This window comes from Xenopus tropicalis, chromosome 2 (assembly GCF_000004195.4).
Source record: "Xenopus tropicalis strain Nigerian chromosome 2, UCB_Xtro_10.0, whole genome shotgun sequence".
NCBI lineage: Eukaryota > Metazoa > Chordata > Amphibia > Anura > Pipidae > Xenopus > Xenopus tropicalis.
In genome coordinates, this window is record NC_030678.2 from 72,269,942 (window position 1) to 72,288,788 (window position 18,847).

General features: G+C 38.4%; 1 protein-coding gene and 1 long non-coding RNA gene across 2 annotated transcripts; one reads left to right on the forward strand and one right to left on the reverse strand.

Annotated features, from left to right (window-relative positions):
- Window positions 1-4,974: 4,974 nt before the first annotated feature.
- LOC116408834 lies at window positions 4,975-6,511 on the reverse strand. The gene is made up of 2 exons (XR_004221292.1): window positions 6,429-6,511; window positions 4,975-5,314 (listed from the first exon to the last, which is right to left on the reverse strand). It is a non-coding gene; the product is annotated as an uncharacterized LOC116408834 (long non-coding RNA).
- Window positions 6,512-6,645: 134 nt separating this feature from the next.
- Window positions 6,646-16,550, forward strand: rbm15 (RNA binding motif protein 15). The gene is made up of 2 exons (XM_002932987.5): window positions 6,646-9,282; window positions 16,034-16,550. The coding sequence occupies exon 1, from the start codon at window positions 6,738-6,740 to the stop codon at window positions 9,246-9,248; it is 2,511 nt and encodes an 836-aa protein (XP_002933033.1). The 5' UTR covers window positions 6,646-6,737; the 3' UTR covers window positions 9,249-9,282; window positions 16,034-16,550.
- The last annotated feature ends 2,297 nt before the right edge of the window (window positions 16,551-18,847 follow it).

Sequence of the window (18,847 nt, forward strand, 5' to 3'; positions counted from 1 at the left end):
TTTTACAAATCACAAACAAAAAAACATGGAAATAACATGAAAAAAAATAATCAAATATTTGTATTGTCGCACTTACGGATGGTTAGGCTGGGTTCTTACACTTGTCTCTGGGAATCCCTATTCCCCACCTGTATCAGCAATCCAGCACTCCCTTAGGTTCCCTTTGCTATTCCAACAAGGCATTTTTCACTGGCAGACCTTTGGCTCAAAGCCCATCAAACCCTTCCTCACTAGCCTAATCCTATTCACTTGGGTCCCTATCTTGTGGATGACCCACTGAGAAAACTATTTTCCCCTACCCTCCTTGTCAGGGCAATAGGCGGCCCATGCAAGCTAACCTAACTCAGACACCTAGTGCCTGCTCCATTTCCCTCTTACCTATCCTTGCCTGTTTCTGTCTCTCCCTGTCTGGTCCTCTTCTCTTCCTATCTCTGGTCTGAAGCTGTTTCCTTCCATAAAGACACAAAATCTGGGTGTGGGAATCCTTTAATACTCTTTTGCCCACACTGCATTCGGGCTTCAGTATTACACTATTCTTATTTTTCCTACCTATACTGCCACCTGTTGGCTACACGCTCACATCACATTGTCTAAAGTTCACTTCTGCCACCTACTGGATATTTAAAGAAAAACATATAATAATCAGCACACAAGATTTAATCATTCTATTCTCACCCCCTTACAATTTGACAATTGTGTGTTTGAATGTGATCAAATTTCTAGTGACCGAGAGTATATTCATCAACATTCTTAAGAACCACAAATAGTCTATATTACAGAAAAAAAACTTGACAAGTAAAAGCTGGCGAAGTTTCTCTTTTAAACCATCCCCTTACCACTCATATCAACTCTACTTCATCCAGTAGCCCAATTTATCTTGGGCCATAAACCCCCTCTATCTTAAGCAATATACCCTATAAAAATGGAAAAACAGGGGTAGAACTGGACTATGTGATCTACCATCCTATTGGCTATCTGCAGTCTGTATCTGACTTGTAGATGTTTCATCATATCCAGCAGTATGATTGGTTACAAATAGAGCAATATCTGACACAATCCGATCCGACGACGCATATGCATTTGGCCCTATATCACTCACTTTTAGGAGGACATATCGGGAGAAGATCTGCACTCTTGGTGACCTCACAAAAACTAGCAAATTTTCCTGTGTATGGCCACCTTAAGAAGGTAACATAATCAATGGTCAGATGTTTGCTACCCTTTATTTTTGTGGTGGTGGCAATATTTGGTTAAGACTAGGTAATGGGCTTGCTGGTACATCCAATGCCTTGAACACTTCTGTCATTCACCTTCTTCACAAATTATTTAAGCAAAAAACATGCAAAACATTTTTTAAATTGTGGTATAGAAGAGCTATTAGGTAGCCCAATCACTGACAAATTATCATTTAAGAGATGACATCTGTGACACTGTGAGTGAATGTTGGCCTGTGCCTGCTAATTACAGTCTGTCATTTGGAAGGCAATTCACATTTTTATTCTTTTTAATTCATATTTTTATTCTGATATCTACATTCCCCCCACAGAATGCTAAGGGGTGCAAAACAGTGCCCCTTAGGGCAACCTTCAATAACACTTACATAGTAGCTATAGTACTATACAAGTTGCTCTCTGTGTCTAAGGCACAGTGGTGCAAGGCTGCCCTGTACTTAATTACTCAATTGTAAATGAATGAACATAGTGCCTCAGATGTGCAATAGTGTAATAGGGCATTCATGTTGATTCCGTTTGGCTACTCAGGCACACCCCTTACATGGGGTTGGAGTCAGACAGCGCAACTGTGGAACTGGAATTAAAAGGGGGGGGGCAGAGTTTGCTCCTTGCCTCCCCTAAACAATTGAGCTTTGTAGTACCTAAATCTGAAAAGGTTTCTGCTGTGCTGATCACAAATGTATAATTTTTACATGGTAATTTTAAAGCAAGCACTTCATACCAAATGTTTGAAATCTTTCAGATAGCTCTTTGCTTATACATTACAAAATCAGATGGCTCAGCTGCATATGGATTTGTTGCCCTCTGCTGGCTGATGGAGCTTTCTACAATTGATTAAACAAAAATATTTTTATTTTTCAATATAAAATTGCTCTTAATTTGTTTATGATGCATTCATAAAGATGCTTTGAATACAGAGTGAGGATTAATATGCTAATTTCTGGGCCTGTCCATGCTATTACACAGAATATGCACTGGCATGAACAAGAAAACACTAATATTATTTCTGCTACCAACTTATATATCTCTACAATGGACAAAGGAAAAATGATTCTCACAGAAGAAAAATTGTTTGCACTGTGTATGTGTTTTCCTCTTGCACAGTGTATTACATACTGGGGAATTATTGTTACGGAACTGTTTTTGGAATGTGTAAATAACTATGCACTCTAGTTCTGAGGCATGATTCAGAACTTGATTAAATTGGTGATTAAATTTAACTACACAACAAACTGCCATTTAACAATCTAATCCCTACTGTAGTTAAGATTAAATGAATTAGGATATTTAAAAAAAGAGTGCAACACATAAATTGTAACATGCAGAATATAATGTATTAATTTAAATGTCTTTATGGTGTTGAGTATGTGGCTATTTGAAACAGTGTTTCTGACTTTTTTTTCTATTTGGCAATGAGGAAATGTCAAAGCCAATAAATACCCACTAGGGGGCAGTAGGAGACTATCTTTGAGACTATGCTTAGATGCAAAATGTTTTAGGCTAGAAAGCTTTATCTACATTGCAGTTTTACATATTAAGTTTAAAAAAGACATATGTCCATCAAGTTCAACCTTAAATACCTAAATAAAACCTTTCCTACCACTCAGTTGAACTGAAGAAGCTGCTTGGATGAGTGGTGAAGTGGTGATAAGTGATTTTTTTTTGCCAGGCATGGATTCACTGCGAAATTCCAAATTTCACCATAACGGCTTCAAAATTTGGCACAACAAAAATTTGATAAATGAGGAAAAAGTCACGGTCACATCAAAAAGGTCACGATAAATGTTTTCACAGTGAGAGCTGTGAAGTTGTGGAATCAGAGAATCAAATCTGTGTCTTTGTCCCAAACATTATGTAGGGCACCGTATAAGCACTCTCACTTTTTTGGGATTTGTCTGAATCCTGTATCTTTCAAAAAAGTACAGCCTAATCCGGAACGGAATCTGAATGCTAATCTGCATATTTGCAAGGAAGGAGAAACATCTGCATGCAAGGTGCACAGAAATATTTTAGCACTTTCTTTAATTCTTTAATTTAATTTGGCCAGGCACTTATTTAGTGCATCCCTGCTCTCAAATATAACTACAATTTCAAAAAAATATTGTAGCACAAAGTGTTCAAATATCTAGTGATATACTGATGCTGTTCCTGTATGTCAGTGTCAATTTTTTATTATATGGATCATTAACAAAGAATGGGGTATGGCATAAATGTTTAAAAAAAGTAGTGCCCAAAATCCAAACATACTGGGACAAAATAATACAAATATTTGAAGGAATATTGGGATCTATTGTTCCAAAAAACCCAACATATGTTCACTGTTTCACTTGGACAAACTCCTCTCCACTGCTGAAACATCTCTCCTAAATGCCAGAAAATTACTAATCCCATTACACTGGAAATCCCAACACCCCCGAACTATTTGGAATAGCTGCTAACGGTGCAGGAATTATTCCACTTTGAAGAGCTCTCAACTCAAACAGCTGCCCAGTCTATTAAAGAAAATGGTCTCTATGTTGCAGGGCTGCTCACTCTGCTTAACTGTATAATTATGTACTATGCAGCAAATACACCTAAGTAGGTTAATTTACAACATTCCAATTCAAAATTTCTGAGGTGCACCATGGGTCTTAAAACGTAGCTCAATTAAATATTTAAAGGAAATCTATATTCTGTATTCAATATTCTGATTGTGTTGTGATATGCAAGCACTTCCTAATACACATTGTTTTTTCTTGTGCTCATAAAACAAAATAGCCTGTAGTCACCTGCAGGTTCAATAAAGCATGTTCTGTTCCTCTTGCTAGCAGATGCTCTTTTGTCTAGTGATAATGGAAGTGAATGGGAAATGAGTAGACATAAGGGTGACGACACACAAAGCTACTAGTAGCCGCTACTTGTTGTGGCTACTAAAATAGACAATGTCGATCATTTACTGATAATTGTCTCTACGTGTGTTTTAGCAGAGGCAATTCTCAGTACTGTCTATGGCAGGGTATTTTCTGGGGTTTCGTAACCATGAAAAAGTAGCTGCTACTAGTAGTTCTGTGCGTCTTCACCCTTATAGTCACTGTAACATAAGGTTAGCAGATCACTTAAAAATTAGGGACACATCTAAAAAATCTAGCTAGAAGGTCTGCAATGATCACAATTTAATTTAAATGCAATCAGTTCAGCCCTGCAACATGCATTTATTAAAAGTGTCCCTGAATTTTTAAGTGATCTGTTGTCATTACTGTAAGCACAGGTTGCATTTACACAATGAATGTACTTCTACCTAGTGAATTAAATGTTAATGTGGTCATTAACATTACATGCCAGATGTATTAATTATTTAATTAATTTATATATAGTGCCATGTCCACATAACTTGTTCTAAATGAAATCCCCCACCTGGGTCCATTGTTGGACCCAGAAAAAATGTGGTTGGAACAAAGACTAAAGGCCCCCATACACGGGCCGATAGAAGCTGCCGATATCGGTCCCTTGGACCGATTCGGCAGCTAATCGGCCCGTGTATGGGAAGAAACGAGCGGCCTGACAGACCGATATCTGGCCTGAAATTGGATCTTATAGTGTATGGGGACCTTTACTCAGGGCTTGCAAACCTTATAAATACTTTATTATACTATTGCATACAACATGTTTTTGGGATTGGCCCCTGTGTGTGTTCAAAGGCTATTTGGCTCCACCTCCAAAAACCTCATCAAAGTGCAATCCATGTCAAAATGTATTTTTCAACAATTCTTGCATTATGTGATGCATCCATTGCCCACATTTGCATATTAAATAAGGGCTCCATTAAATTCTGTGTCACCTTACATAGCTGTAGGACCAACAATAAAGGCCATAATAAATAATAAAGTTCATAAAATATTAGAAAAATCCATTAAAACAATTATCTGTTAAAAGAATATTTTAAACAGGATACTGCCCTCAACAGGTCTATGCAGGGGACCCAAACATGTTTATTAAACATTTAACCCATTCAATTAGCTCCTACATCACTTAATTTATATCAATACCTGAAAACAAAAAAATGCTTGAACACATCCAGTAGAAGCTCCATATTCATCACTCATCTAAAAAGAAAAGAAGGATATGTCATCATAATATTCTAAAGTTCCATATTTCACATACAAGTATGGGACCCGTTATCCAGAAGGCTTGGGACCTGGGGTTTTCCAGATAAGCAGTCTTTCCGCAGAGAAAAAGGAAGCCATTTTTGGCATTCCCTTAATTCTGAACTTTCTGGATAATGGGTTTCTGAATAAGGGGTCCGATACCTGTACTTGATAGTTTTTGTTATCTATTTTGCCTCGCTTTGTAATATTGTGTTCAGTGCCTCACCTAATGAGTCACTTATTGGTGGGCATAAATTAAAAAAAATCTGGGAAATAACCTTTTTACGAGGTTCATGGTTTAAATAGGTTATTGGGATCTGGAGCTATATTCTCCTACATTCTGAACACATTGCCACTGTTCACATTTAATAAAGGGATCAATGCCCAAAACATTTTGTGTACAATCACATAAAAGTATCTGCAAGGCTTGAATTCTAGAATAAAGTACGCTGGAAAATTTGTTTTGAAAATTGCACTTTGCACATAACACGGTATTAATAAATGTACCTTATAGAACATTGTGTTAAAATGTTAAAGAGGTTACCAAAGGTCTACAATCTATATATCCCTGTATAGTAACAATACTGCATTAGGATTGTTTGACAATAACAGCAAAGGAAATACCAGTAAGATATGTTTGAGTGAAACACAAACATGAAATAGTGTATTAATAATCTGTAGGGGTGGTACTACAAAGGGAAACAGACTAGAGATTCAAAGGGCCTAGAATGGTCCTTACAAAAAAACAATTTTAATTACCCAATTTAGCATATGTTTAATAGTTCTAAAATGAATTTGTTGTGGGGACCAGTAACAACTAATTACACCACTAATAATGTGTAAAAAAAAAATCTACTTTTAACTGAAACGACGTTCTCGGCTTAAAATCACTTGAACAATTATGCACCTCCTATCCAGCAGCCTAGTAACCTGCAAAAGTATATAGAATCGATTCTACTGGGTTGTTTAAAACGCTTTGCATCTGATATGCCAATGTTGTCTCTTTCCAACGTTCCTCTTTACATTTCACTGAAATTTTACAAAAGTAAAATTGATATGAAACAAATGAAACCTTAGAAACCATTGTAGCACAAAAGATTTCACGCGTGAAAGGATGGATCGAAGCTTTAATAAACCTGCAACGTAGCCATTAGCCAACCCATAACGCCCCGTGGGAAACGCAGAGAAATAGCGGAAGTGACGTGCCCAAAGACCACCCCATCCTATGCGATCTTGTAAGAATGACTGCAGAGCTATCCAATAGAATTTTAAGAAAGCCAGAAAGTACCCAATCGCTATTCAGGGCGGTCAATTAGGCGAAACCGCTGCAAAATGGCGGAGTGTAGTTGTGTGTGAAGACACTATCATCCCGTAACTCGCCATGAAGGGAAAAGAGCGCTCCCCGGCCAAGGCCAAACGGTCCCGGGGGGCGGAGGAATCAACTCGCGAGAGAAGCGGAAAAAAACTGAGCTCCGGTGGAGGCAGTAACGGATCATCGGGAAAGACATCTGAAAGCAGCACAGGCCGCCGGAGCCTGCATGTGGAAAAGGCTATTTCCTCGAGCCGCGACTATGATCAATCGAGCAGAGCCCAGGGCTTGCATCGCTACGGCTCCCCCGGGGCAAGCAGTGGCAGTAGCAGCAGTAAAGGTGGCGCTGAGAGCCGAGGCGGCGGCGGCCGGGCTACAGAGAGCCGTGCAGAGCCAGAATACTACAAATCCTTGCGGATAAGCGAGCTGGGCTCCTCGCTAAGTGACGAGGCAATAGAGGATGGACTTTTCCATGAATTCAAAAAATTCGGAGACGTAAGTGTGAAAATCTCTCGCGAGGGGGACGAGCGTGTGGCCTTAGTGAATTTCAGGCGCGCCCTGGATGCCCGAGCCGCTAAGCACGCCCGCGGGAGGCTTGTCCTTTACGACAGACCCCTCAAGATTGAGGCTGTTTATTTGAATGTCGGCGGTACTAACCGGAGGCGCAGCCGCAGCCCTGGGGAGAAAGACTCGTATGGCGGACTCGCCGCCGCTGTTTCCACACTAGCCACACACAGGCACCCTCACGGCCAGCGCGCACTCTCCCCCGGCGGCCTGGGCTACAGAGACTATAGGCTGCAGCAGCTGGCTCTGGGGCGCCTCCCACCGGCTCCGGCAGCTCTACCCAGGGAGCTGGACAGGGAACGGGAATACAGCCTTTATGATAGCCGGCTAAGGTCTACCTACACAGTAGATCCCCGACTGAACTTTAGAGACGAAGACCTTGCTTTAGAGATTGATGCCAGAGCTAATCGTACACTCTTTGTTGGAAATCTGGATGTCGTTGTCAAGGAGAGTGAAATTTATAGGGTCTTTGGACGTTTTGGAACTATTACAGAAGTAGATATAAAACGAGCTGGTCGTGGGCAGCAAACGACCTATGGTTTCATAAAGTTTGAAAACCTTGACATGGCTCACAGGGCAAAGGTTGCAATGTCCGGCAAGATGCTTCGTAGTCATGCTTTAAAGATCGGCTATGGGAAAGTAGTACCAACAAACCGCCTTTGGGTGGGGGGTCTGGGACCTTGGGTACCAGTAACTGCATTGGCCCGGGAATTTGATAGATTTGGCACCATCCGTCAAATTGATTACCGCAAGGGGGAAAACTGGGCGTATATACAATATGAAAGTCTGGATGCTGCCCAAGCTGCCTGTACCCAGATGAGAGGCTTCCCTATGGGGGGTGACCATAGAAGACTTCGTGTGGATTTTGCAGAAGCAGATGTTCGTTTTCCACATCCTTATGTTCAGCCATTACCCATCCCTTATATTGATTTTGGAGAGGAGACACCAGGACATCGGACTAGTGAAGCCAGCAGAGCCAGAGATCGTTCACCACCTTTAATATTCAGGGACAGGGAAAGAGATGCTTATACAAACAATGATTGGGTGTCACCTCCTGCCAGAGACAGACACAGAGTCACTAGTGAATCTCTTGAAACAATAGAACGACGTGCAGATAATTGGGCTTTAGACAGAGACCGTGAAAGAGATGAAGTGAACAGAGATCAGCCCAGGAAAAGGAGACTGGATGATAGCCGTCACCTAGACAGATCACCAGAGAGTGACCGCTCTAGAAAGAGACACTGTGTCACTCCTGAACGTAGCCCTGAAGGCAGTGGAGGTCGAGACAACCGTTACAATGACTCTGATCGAGTAGCATGCCGCTCCTCACCTTCTAGAGATTGGAAGGGAAGCCTGGAGCGGGGTCAAGAAGACAAACATGATAGAAAAAACTCAGTTGAAAGAGAAAGAAGGCATCGTGTACCTGCAAATAAAAGCCCTTTAAAAAAGGATGAGCATCCAGAGGGCAACAGCAAAGTGAAACCTCCACAAAAATCAGAAGCAGCACACAAGCTGTGTCTGGCTTGGCAAGGTATGCTGCTGCTTAAGAACAGCAATTTTCCATCCAATATGCACCTTTTGCAAGGAGATCTTGGAGTTGCATCCAGCTTGCTGGTTGAGGGACCTTCAGGAGGAAAGGTGGCACAGCTAAAAATTACACAGCGCCTACGACTTGACCAGCCAAAGTTGGATGAAGTTACTCGACGCATCAGAGTGGCAGGGCCTAATGGCTATGCCATCCTACTTGCCATTCCTGGTACTTCCGAGGGTTCATCAGTGGACCAAGCCAGTTCAACACAACGACCCCTAAGAAACCTGGTGTCCTACTTAAAACAAAAACAAGCCGCAGGTGTTATCAGCCTGCCCGTTGGGAGCAATAAAGACAAAGATCATGCAGGAGTTCTTCATGCTTTTCCTCCCTGTAATTTTTCCCAGCAGTTTCTTGATGCTGAAGCAAAAGCCCTTGTGAAGTCTGATGATGACTACCTTATAATGATTATAGTTCGTGGGGCATCCTAGGTCCATGTTTGTATTTCTGTCTACTATTCACAAGGTATTATGGGATACAGTATAACTTTTAGTTTTTTTTTTTTTTGTAATCGCAAGTTCAGTCTTTGTATTGCAGTTTTTGATCTGCTTAGCAAAAGCATTTATGTAATTAAACAGGACCGGACCATATTCAAGTGTTGACGTTTCCTGCCTATTTCCCATTTTCTTTAAATTATATTCTCTTAGCATAGGTAATCACAATCTTCTGATTTTGGCAACTTCTTGAATTTTTTTAAGTGTGAGATTTCTGCTAATTTTTGAATACATTACTTCTTAAATTTGGTTCCCAAACTGTCACTGGACTGTAACACCAAAAATGTTCTCATGTGATGCTGTCCAGCAACAATTGGGAATACAAAGTTAAAAAAGACTTCCATGTATTAATTTGACCCGTTACCACATGCTCGAGTATCCACTTTTCTGCTAGTTTTCTGCAGCATGCAGTAGAGTTCAGTGTAAATACTGTATGTATGTGTATGTGTGTGTGTATATATATATATATATATATATATATATATATATATATATATAATATATATACACACACACAAACATATATATGTTTATCCTACACATCTAAAGAGAGGATTTGAATGATATTAAGAAGGAATTTTATTTTTAAACTTACTCTGTTTAGTTTATTTCCTCCATCAAGAAATGGGTCATATAGCATGTTTGTAGAACAGTGCCATATAAGTGTCAGATATAAGAGTGCCCCATACCACAGAGAGCTCCTTAGCCAGTATGTAGGTTTCATGCATAGAGTAAGCTATGCAAGGAAGCTCTAAATTTGCCACGTGTCACATAAATCACATACATTTTTACTATGTAGGGTCATAGCTAACAATTGACTTTGTCATTTATACTACATAGCATGTATATAGAAATAAGATTATCAATTGCTCCCTTAATGCATATGTCTAAATTTCAAATCTTTTAGATGTGCAGCTATTATTTTTTGTTTTATTGGCAAGTGTGCTTATAAGTTCAGAAGCTAAGGACGTTTCAAAACACCAGAAATGTGTTCTTGCATATATGTAAACTTTAAAAGAGCCCTGTTGTGTTACAGGACAAAAGATATTACTCGACAGACACTGGAGGGCTTTGTGGGCCATTAAAAGTTGGCGATCATACAATGACAGAATTTGCGGTGTCCTGGCCAGTACACTTACAAGTTAATTTTAGGAATTCCTTATGTGAGAGGCAATTTCATGCAGGCGACAATGCTTTGTGTGCCATTGGGATCCTAGAACTGCCACATCTGTCATACTGCCTCATGCTACAGTATGATGTGATGCTGTGTGAAAATGCTGTAATATTCATTAGTCACTTTGTTATAGAGCAGCCATTGTTCACTGTATGGATGATCTTTGTCCAACAACACAGTGTACGTAGTGGAGCAGTGAGAGGTTGCTGCTTTATTACAAAACAGTTTACACAAACTAAGGCTTACACAATGCAGTAGGAGTTACTTTGTGACAACTGGTGCAGCTTTCTCTTTTGCAACCTCTTTTTTACATAGGCATTCAAAAGTTTCAAACTTAAAAAATATTTTTTTTTACAATTTTATTTAGTTTGAAAGCAGATGCAGAGCAAAGAAACTTTATGTGCAGACAGTAAGCTATGTCCTTATATTTTTTTTATTACAGGGAATATTTAAATGGATTTTTGAGTGTACAGTTCTGTATAGCAAGTTAAATTGGAAGTGTAACAGTTAAAAACAGGCTACTCTAAAATGCCAAATTAAAGTGCAGGGGTGGGTAAACTTTTTGGCTCAGGGGCACATTGACTTTTAAAATTTGACAGACGGGCCGGGCCAGCGTTATGCTGTTTCTGCTCATCAGTCCCCAGTCGCTATGTCTTGTGTGATGAGACTTGCGGAGTCGAGAAGCCGGATTAAAAAGACCAACGGGCCGGATGTGGCCCACCGGCTGTAGTATGCCCACCCCTGTTATAGAGTGTAAACCAACATCATAGGTTATTTTGCCCATGGCAACCAATCAGCAATTAGATTTGATTGGTTGCTATGGGCAACATCACTGCTAATGTTGTCTTACACACTATAATAAATATGCCCCTTAATGTAATTTTCCTATGGACTTTTAAAGACAAATTTTTACTTAGTTACCGTTATAAATGTAGTTTATGGTTTACTTAGTACTCTTTAAAAAACACACTACCCAACAACAATACAGTCTTAGTTATACAGTCTCAAAATATTTATTTTTTCTTTTAATTTTCCTTTCGCTACATATGTTTCTTTTTAATCACCTTGGTGATTCTCTTTTTTTATAAGTTCATCGTGTTGAAATGTAATTCATGTTATGATTTTTTTTTTCTACTTGAGAAGATGTAAAACAGAAGTATTTAGGAAATAATTTACAACTTCCTTATAAAATTCCTTTCAAGCATCTATTATCCAAGATGGCCAATATATGTAGAATTTTTAGGGCTCAGTGAAGCCATGTTAAAACCTTACTATTGTCCTGTTTAGCTACATTTATTAACATTTACCTGTATCCCATAATGTAAATTATAAAAGTGACCTATACCAGCTAGATACAGGGAAACTAAAGATTCAATTATGAAAATTTTGTGTTTGTTCTAGAAGCTATTGGCTTTAGAAATCACAGGCTTATACTGTGTATTTTAATGGTAGAAGGTATGAAAGTTAAGAAAATCCAGTGCTATATAATTACACATTCCTCTTTCTGTCGATGTGATCTCACTCTATTTGTTTTATAAGTATACTTTCAGAAATAAGTAGCTCTTGTGTAACAGTTTTTTTGTTTTTTAGGTAAAAGACAAAGCTTTGTATGTGCACATTATAAAGTTTTTAGAACTCTTGGTTACTTATTGAGGATGTGATTGGAATAGTATATATTTTAGATAATGTCTGTATCAGTCACCTCACATACTTTCCTGGAAAAAAAATCTGTTTAATCCTTTATTTACAGAAATATATGCAAACTAACTATACTTATACTAGACACCCTTATTGAGGAACATTATTATGCAGAACTAGTGATCGAATCACACAGAGCCATACCTGGGCTGAAGGCATGCTAATTTGCTATAAAAAAAAAAAAAAAATAGTAACCAGTTCCTTCCCATGTATTGGCACCACTAGTGCCCTGTGCCACTATAAGATCAGTGTATTCATATAACAAGTATATGCATTAACTTTAGTGGCTATAAACAATATGGTAGCACAGTTAGGGCATAAAGTGTGCTGTCATAGTAATTTACTATCGGGTAGTTTAATATAGACCTGTTGGCAAAGGTATAGCAGTTTGAGAAAGTAATTACTTGCTACTGTACAAAAGAAAATGTAGTAATTTTATATCTACAACATTTAAAGCAATTCTGTATTTGCCATTCATAGGTATTGGACACCAGGATTATGCATATGCTCTAGAACCCTAATGTTATCTGGGGCTTATTTATATAGCTGTTAGTTGAAAAATGACTAAGCATTGTTTATGTGCTTTTTCCTTTTTCACAATGTAATATGAACATTAGTTGTAATATCGGTTGTAAGCCAGCTCACCGGTTTTGTGGCAGATTGTGCTACCACACCATCTTAATTGTCAGAATTTATTTTGGATACCCTGCTGCTCTGTTTTGCATAGACCATTCTCCAGCAAGGGCAAGGATAAATAATTCTGCATTTTGGTGAAATATATTAATGTTTTTGGACTGTAGAAATGTCAATCTTGTTAAAAAATGTACAAGGCTACTTAACTGGCATGCCTTATAACAAAAATATTTAAAGGCTACAGATATTGCTGACATTTTTCAGTGTGGTGACACTGAGCTAAGTACACTGCACTGCTTGTATAGTTCCAGGCATTGTTTAGTGTTTACTATTGATAAAGTAAATTTCTAAATTTGCTTATAATTCTGCACTAGATTGGGTACTCTGCATACAATGGTACAGAAAGATGTGTACATTTAAAATAGAGAGCAACTATTTGACCTAGTCACATGCCTTTTACCAACCTTGATGTTCAGCTTGATTTTTAGCATGCAACTGATTCACTATTGCTCAACTGTTTCCATATAGTTGGCTGATTATTTATTATCCTATATTTTTGGGCCAGCTTATAACAAAATGGTGTCATCCAAAGTGGTCAGTAGTAACAATGTAGTAATAGTCAGTAGTAAAAATGAAACACTAAATGTTTTTAATATAGTTAGTCAGGCAAAAATGTAACACATAAAGGCTGGAGTGGGCAGATGTCTAACATAGTAGCCAGAACACTTTATAGCTCTCTAAGCTGCTAGCATCCAGTAAGCAATCAGTGACTTGAGGGGGGGCATGTGGGAGATAACAGAAATAAAAGTTTGGTTTTGAATATGACCTGCCTGCTCACAAAATCGAACAGTTATGTCCAATGTGGCCCCCCATAAAGTCAGTGACTAAAGGTCCCCATACACGGGCCGATTCTAGCTGCCGATATCGGTCCCTTAGACTGATTTGGCAGCTAATAGGCCCGTGTATGGGCATTACCAACAGGCCTGCCCGACCGATATCTGGGCTGAAATCGGGCAAGTTAAAAAATCTAGTCGGATCAGGGACCGCATCGGCTCGTTGATGCGGTCCCTGAACCGACTTTGCCTATACCCACCCTCTGGCTATTATGTTAGACATCTGCTCACTCCAGCCTTTATAGATTACATTTTTGCTAACTATACTATAAATATTTTTTATTTAGTACAGTCTATCCATTTTACTCAGTTTCATTTGTACACTGATCTGTTCTTATAAGCCAGTGGTCGCCAACCAGTAGCTCGTGAGCAACATGTAGTTCCCCGACCCCTTGGATGTTGCTCCCAGTGGCCTTAAAGCAGGTGCTTATTTTTGAATTCCTGGCTTGGAGGCAAGTTTTGGTTGCATAAAACCAGATGTACTGCCAAACAGAACATCCTGTAGGCTTTCAGTCCATATAGGAGCTGCCAAATAGCCAATAACAGCCCTTATTTGGCACCCACAAGAACATGTTTTATGCTTGTGTTGCTCCCCAAGTCTTTTTACATTTGAATTTGGCTCATGTGTAAAAAAGGTTTTAAGCAGTCTGGGAACAATAAGTATCTCTTAGAGGACCACGGTCACCCAATATGCTTCCATTTGGGCAGTATTAAGTAAATTTTATAATCACTTCTTTGCAATCAGGCATCATCAAGAGCAGTGCTGAACAGTTAAGATCTATAAGCCAAGGCCACATTGATACTAACTCAATTACTCTATAATCTTTCCTTTACCTTTTTTTTAATCCTACAGAAGCAGAAGGCAACACCTAGTTGTTAACTGGCTCAGAAAAGCTTTATTTGATGTAGTCAGTGTAGCATTGATACTAAACAACAAGGGAAGGTGAATTCACTGAGGAATTCAATATTTTAGGCATCCCCATCAAAATTTATTGCTAAATTTTACCCCCTCAGAGAATTTGCATTTTATAGTCCTTAATGCCATTAAATCTATTTTGTGAGCTTTTGCATTTTTAGAAGCATGTTTCACAAAATGGTTCATTTGCTTTTGTTCATTATAAAATAATCATACAGCCCCCTATAGTAAACCTGTTAAGGCACGTGCTCTGGTTTGAGCCAAGGTTGAGGTGACAAGGTGCATGGTTATGATTAATTTGCCATTGTTTGAAAGTTAATTCTATATACGTGCGTGGAATTTGTTGTGTTGTGCAGTGTATTTAAAGCATAAAGCTAGCAAATATTAAATGTGCAGTAATTTTTTTCTGTAAACACCTGTAAGTAGTTAGATTGCCTTGAAACCAAAACCTGTCAGTTTATGTAAACTTTTGTATATCATAATAGCCTAAATGATGGTATTTTGGTTCTGAAAAGCAGGCATTCTGTTTTAAATAAGTTCTATGTATTTCTTGCAGGCCCTTGTTCCATTTTAATAGTCGGGTATTTTGTGGAAATGTTCTGTTAGATATTGAAGGGAAGCGTTGCATCAGTATGCTTTCTTTGTAGTAGACCTAAAGGCCTTGGTTCACCAACATTTACAAAGGTTCTGCATCATAATTTGCATGGACATATTCAGCTAAAATTTGCACTTATTATAAAATGTGCTACTATTAGCTTATTAGCCTGCAGGTTTTAGAATTTACAGTTTAACAGATGAAATCTATAAAGAAAAAAAGATTAAAACTTAAGAAAATCATCATTGTGTATTCACTGGGTACTGCCTATGGTACTGAGGTGAAGGAACAAATCCTCCCATAACAGCTCACCCAGATGCCTGTTAAGCAGAGCTAAAAACAAAGCATGTCTTGAATTTACATTTATGCTTGAATATATCCTATCACCTGGAGGGGTTTGTTTTTGTTTCCCTGACACCTGGCAGTGTCCTGAGTCTGCATAATGAGATTGCTTTTTGTAGGCATGATAGTTCTTTGATTATTCGACTTAAAAAAAGCTAATAGTGGTAACAGTGTATTCCCTTTATTATTAAAAAATAGTTGCGTAGATGTTTCAGTGAAACAAAAGGGTATAAAATAACACCAATATGTTAAGCTCATTTTGGATATAGTTCATGATGCAAAAATGTAATTTTAAATGTTAATCTTTTTGTATAAGTAAAAAAAAAATGTGCTAAAATTGTTAACTGTAAAACTGATGGAGAGTGAGAATATTTTCTTATAACACTCCCTTTATTGTTCAGCTAAATTTGTAAAGAAAAGCCTTGATGTGAAAACAAGTGCTTGTTTAACTCTTGCTCTCTGGATTTGTAGCTGGCTCATGGGAAAAGAAGATCCTTATTTTCAAGCAACTGTTACTAAGTGGAAAGCTGAAGAAAGAAGTGTCAATTTATTACTTGCACATTTTACTATATTGGCAGCTTTAAAAAAAAAAAAAGGAAATATATATATATATTGTGTATGTGCTGTTGTGATGCCAGTTCCCGTGTTTTAAGTGAAAACATGATGACTTCATACATTTGTGCTATATACACAAGATTTCTGGAAAGTGAGGAATATCCATTTCTGGCTCACACAGCTTAACATAGCAGTCATTCAAACAGTGCATACACAGTTGAGCTGATTTTGTTTCATTCTCAATAAATTGTTTCTTTTGAGGAAAATGTCTTTCTGCCTGGAAGTAAATTGACAGCAAAACTCTCCCTTGGTTTTCAGCTGAGGGGACTGTCCCATTTGTGAATGCTTGCAATGTTAAACAAAGGCTGTGATTCATAATCCACAACCTGTACAACACTGACATATTCATTATAAAGTGTTTTTTTTTAATTTTTCCTTTGTTTAACTTTATTTTATTTTTATTTTTTTAACTTTTGTTCAATTGGAAGACAACCTCTAGTTGCTCCACTATCCGTTTTGTCATTTGAACGGATTATTTGGCTGCTAATTCACCTTAGGAAGGATCTTTGTATTAATTTGCTGCCAGAAACAGTGAGAATTATGACCCCTTCATCTCATCTGAGGCTGACACCGCTGTCTGAAGAGCACAGTTTCCTCACTTAAAGCATTTGATTTGTTTTGTTCATCCTGATCCTAATTTGGTTTTATTTTGAAGTTTGGTTTTAATCTTGCACGTGTTCCGCAAATTCTGAAACCAAAGAAAACATGATAGCAAATATAAATGTAATTAAAAGGCATTTTGTAACAGTTTGAGGAGCCATCTACTTCTGGGATCCTTGAGCTTTGCAGTGAAGTTTTTTAGCTCTCAGGAGAAGCATTTCCTTGTGTCACCGATGTGTAAATTCTCCCTTTCCATTGGTCATCCTTGAGGCCAGGTTGCAGGGGCTTTCAGACAAAATGGATGTGTATTTGTTTACACGGTTTATAAATGCAGAGGAGCCAAAGATTGCCCAGTACTTTTTACTTGGTAAGGCAAAGCATGAATGATGGAGCCATCTTTGTGAATTGTGCTGCTGCAGCTGCTGCATCCTTTTGTACCAGGTTTTCACCTTTGTCTCTTCCTGTGGAAAGCCTGGTGCTGTTACAGGAGCACAAAATGCTGTACTAGGAGATTTTGTGTGGCACACTGACAACAGTTTATGAAGAGGAGTAGACCATGGAGCAGCCTCTATCTGAAAAACCTGCCAGTGATTCTTGGTCTGGATGCAGCAGTGGCAGAGTTGACAACATACAGTTATTGTTTCCATCTTGCAACGGATGGGAAGAGATGAGCTGGCTAGTAGGGAACAGGTGATTATCAGCAACAGCTGTCCTGATACTGTCTGCAAGGTGTGTTCTCATGGAAATCTCTGGTAAAGAGGTAAGGTAGCCAAGTCCTAAAGCAATCCACAAATCATATTTTTCTATATAATTATAAAACTAGCCCACACACAATCTTTAGCTGATGCATTTTTCCCCTGCAAACTACACTTGCAGTTCATAGCTTGCATAAACTAGCAGAGCAGTTCCTTTCTCTTCATTTTAATTAGTCCTGCACAATAACATACTGAAAAATAAGTATTCTAATCATTAGAATGTAATTATAAATATCCATACCTACGTTAGACTTTTCTGTGCAGTTTTCAGGCTTATTACTAACTATTAAAAAAAACATTGTATTTGCCTGCATGAATCTGCTTTGCTTAGTTTGTCAGGTCTGTCCAACTCTAGGGCCAAACTCAGGTCAGGTTAGTCCTGGAAAATTTTGCTTACGTTTAATGTGTCTTAATGGCAAAAATGAAGCGTATAGTTGTCTGCAGTAATCCCTTTGTGACCACACCCCTGTTTTATTTTACATTGTAAATAAATGCAGTACAGTAGTATAGTAATAGAGAAAAAAGTGTGTATACAGCAGTCACAAAAAGGATGCTTGATTATTGGATTAAGTATTTTTTTAAAAAAATTCTTTGCCATAAAACACCAAGGAAACAAACTTCAGTCTTCCTGTCTACTCAGATAAAGAAAATTTAAAGGAGCTGTAACAGCAAAAAGTTTCAGTTATTAATTTTCACAAAACAAATATTTTATTGAAGAACTTTTTTGGCTCTGATCCTAAGACACAACAAAATGTAAAAATCATTAAACACAATTCTGTTGCAACATTCTGCACATCTTATGGCCACAATATTTATCCACATGCTTTTTATTTTAGCCTTATCTTACATTAGCTCCACATGCACACCTCTCTTTTATTCTCTTCCTCTGCCCTCACCTTTCCCCTCCCTTCATTTCCTCATCTTTTCTTCACAGCACCCACCTCCCATTTCATCTGCTGAAGGAGCACAGCAGAGTAAAAATAGCATAAGCAATGCTATGCCAGGGTGAAAAAACAATATTGGGTCATTGTGCTGGCGATGGTGTCAGCATTCCTACCTGCAACCTGACATTGCATGACTTTTACTCAACTGCCCACCAGCAAGCAAGAAAGATGATGCTGTATACGGCTCACCTTTCTTCGCTCATCTGTTCGCTCTGACTTTTTCATACCCTACGACCCCTAAAAAACTTCAAGAATTCTCTTATCTTTCAGCTTCCCAATAGATACACCCCCATATGTAATAAATGCCAATAAATTTGCCCAGGAACAGTAACCAACAGCTTCCAATAGATTCTGCTTGGTGATTGTTTGCT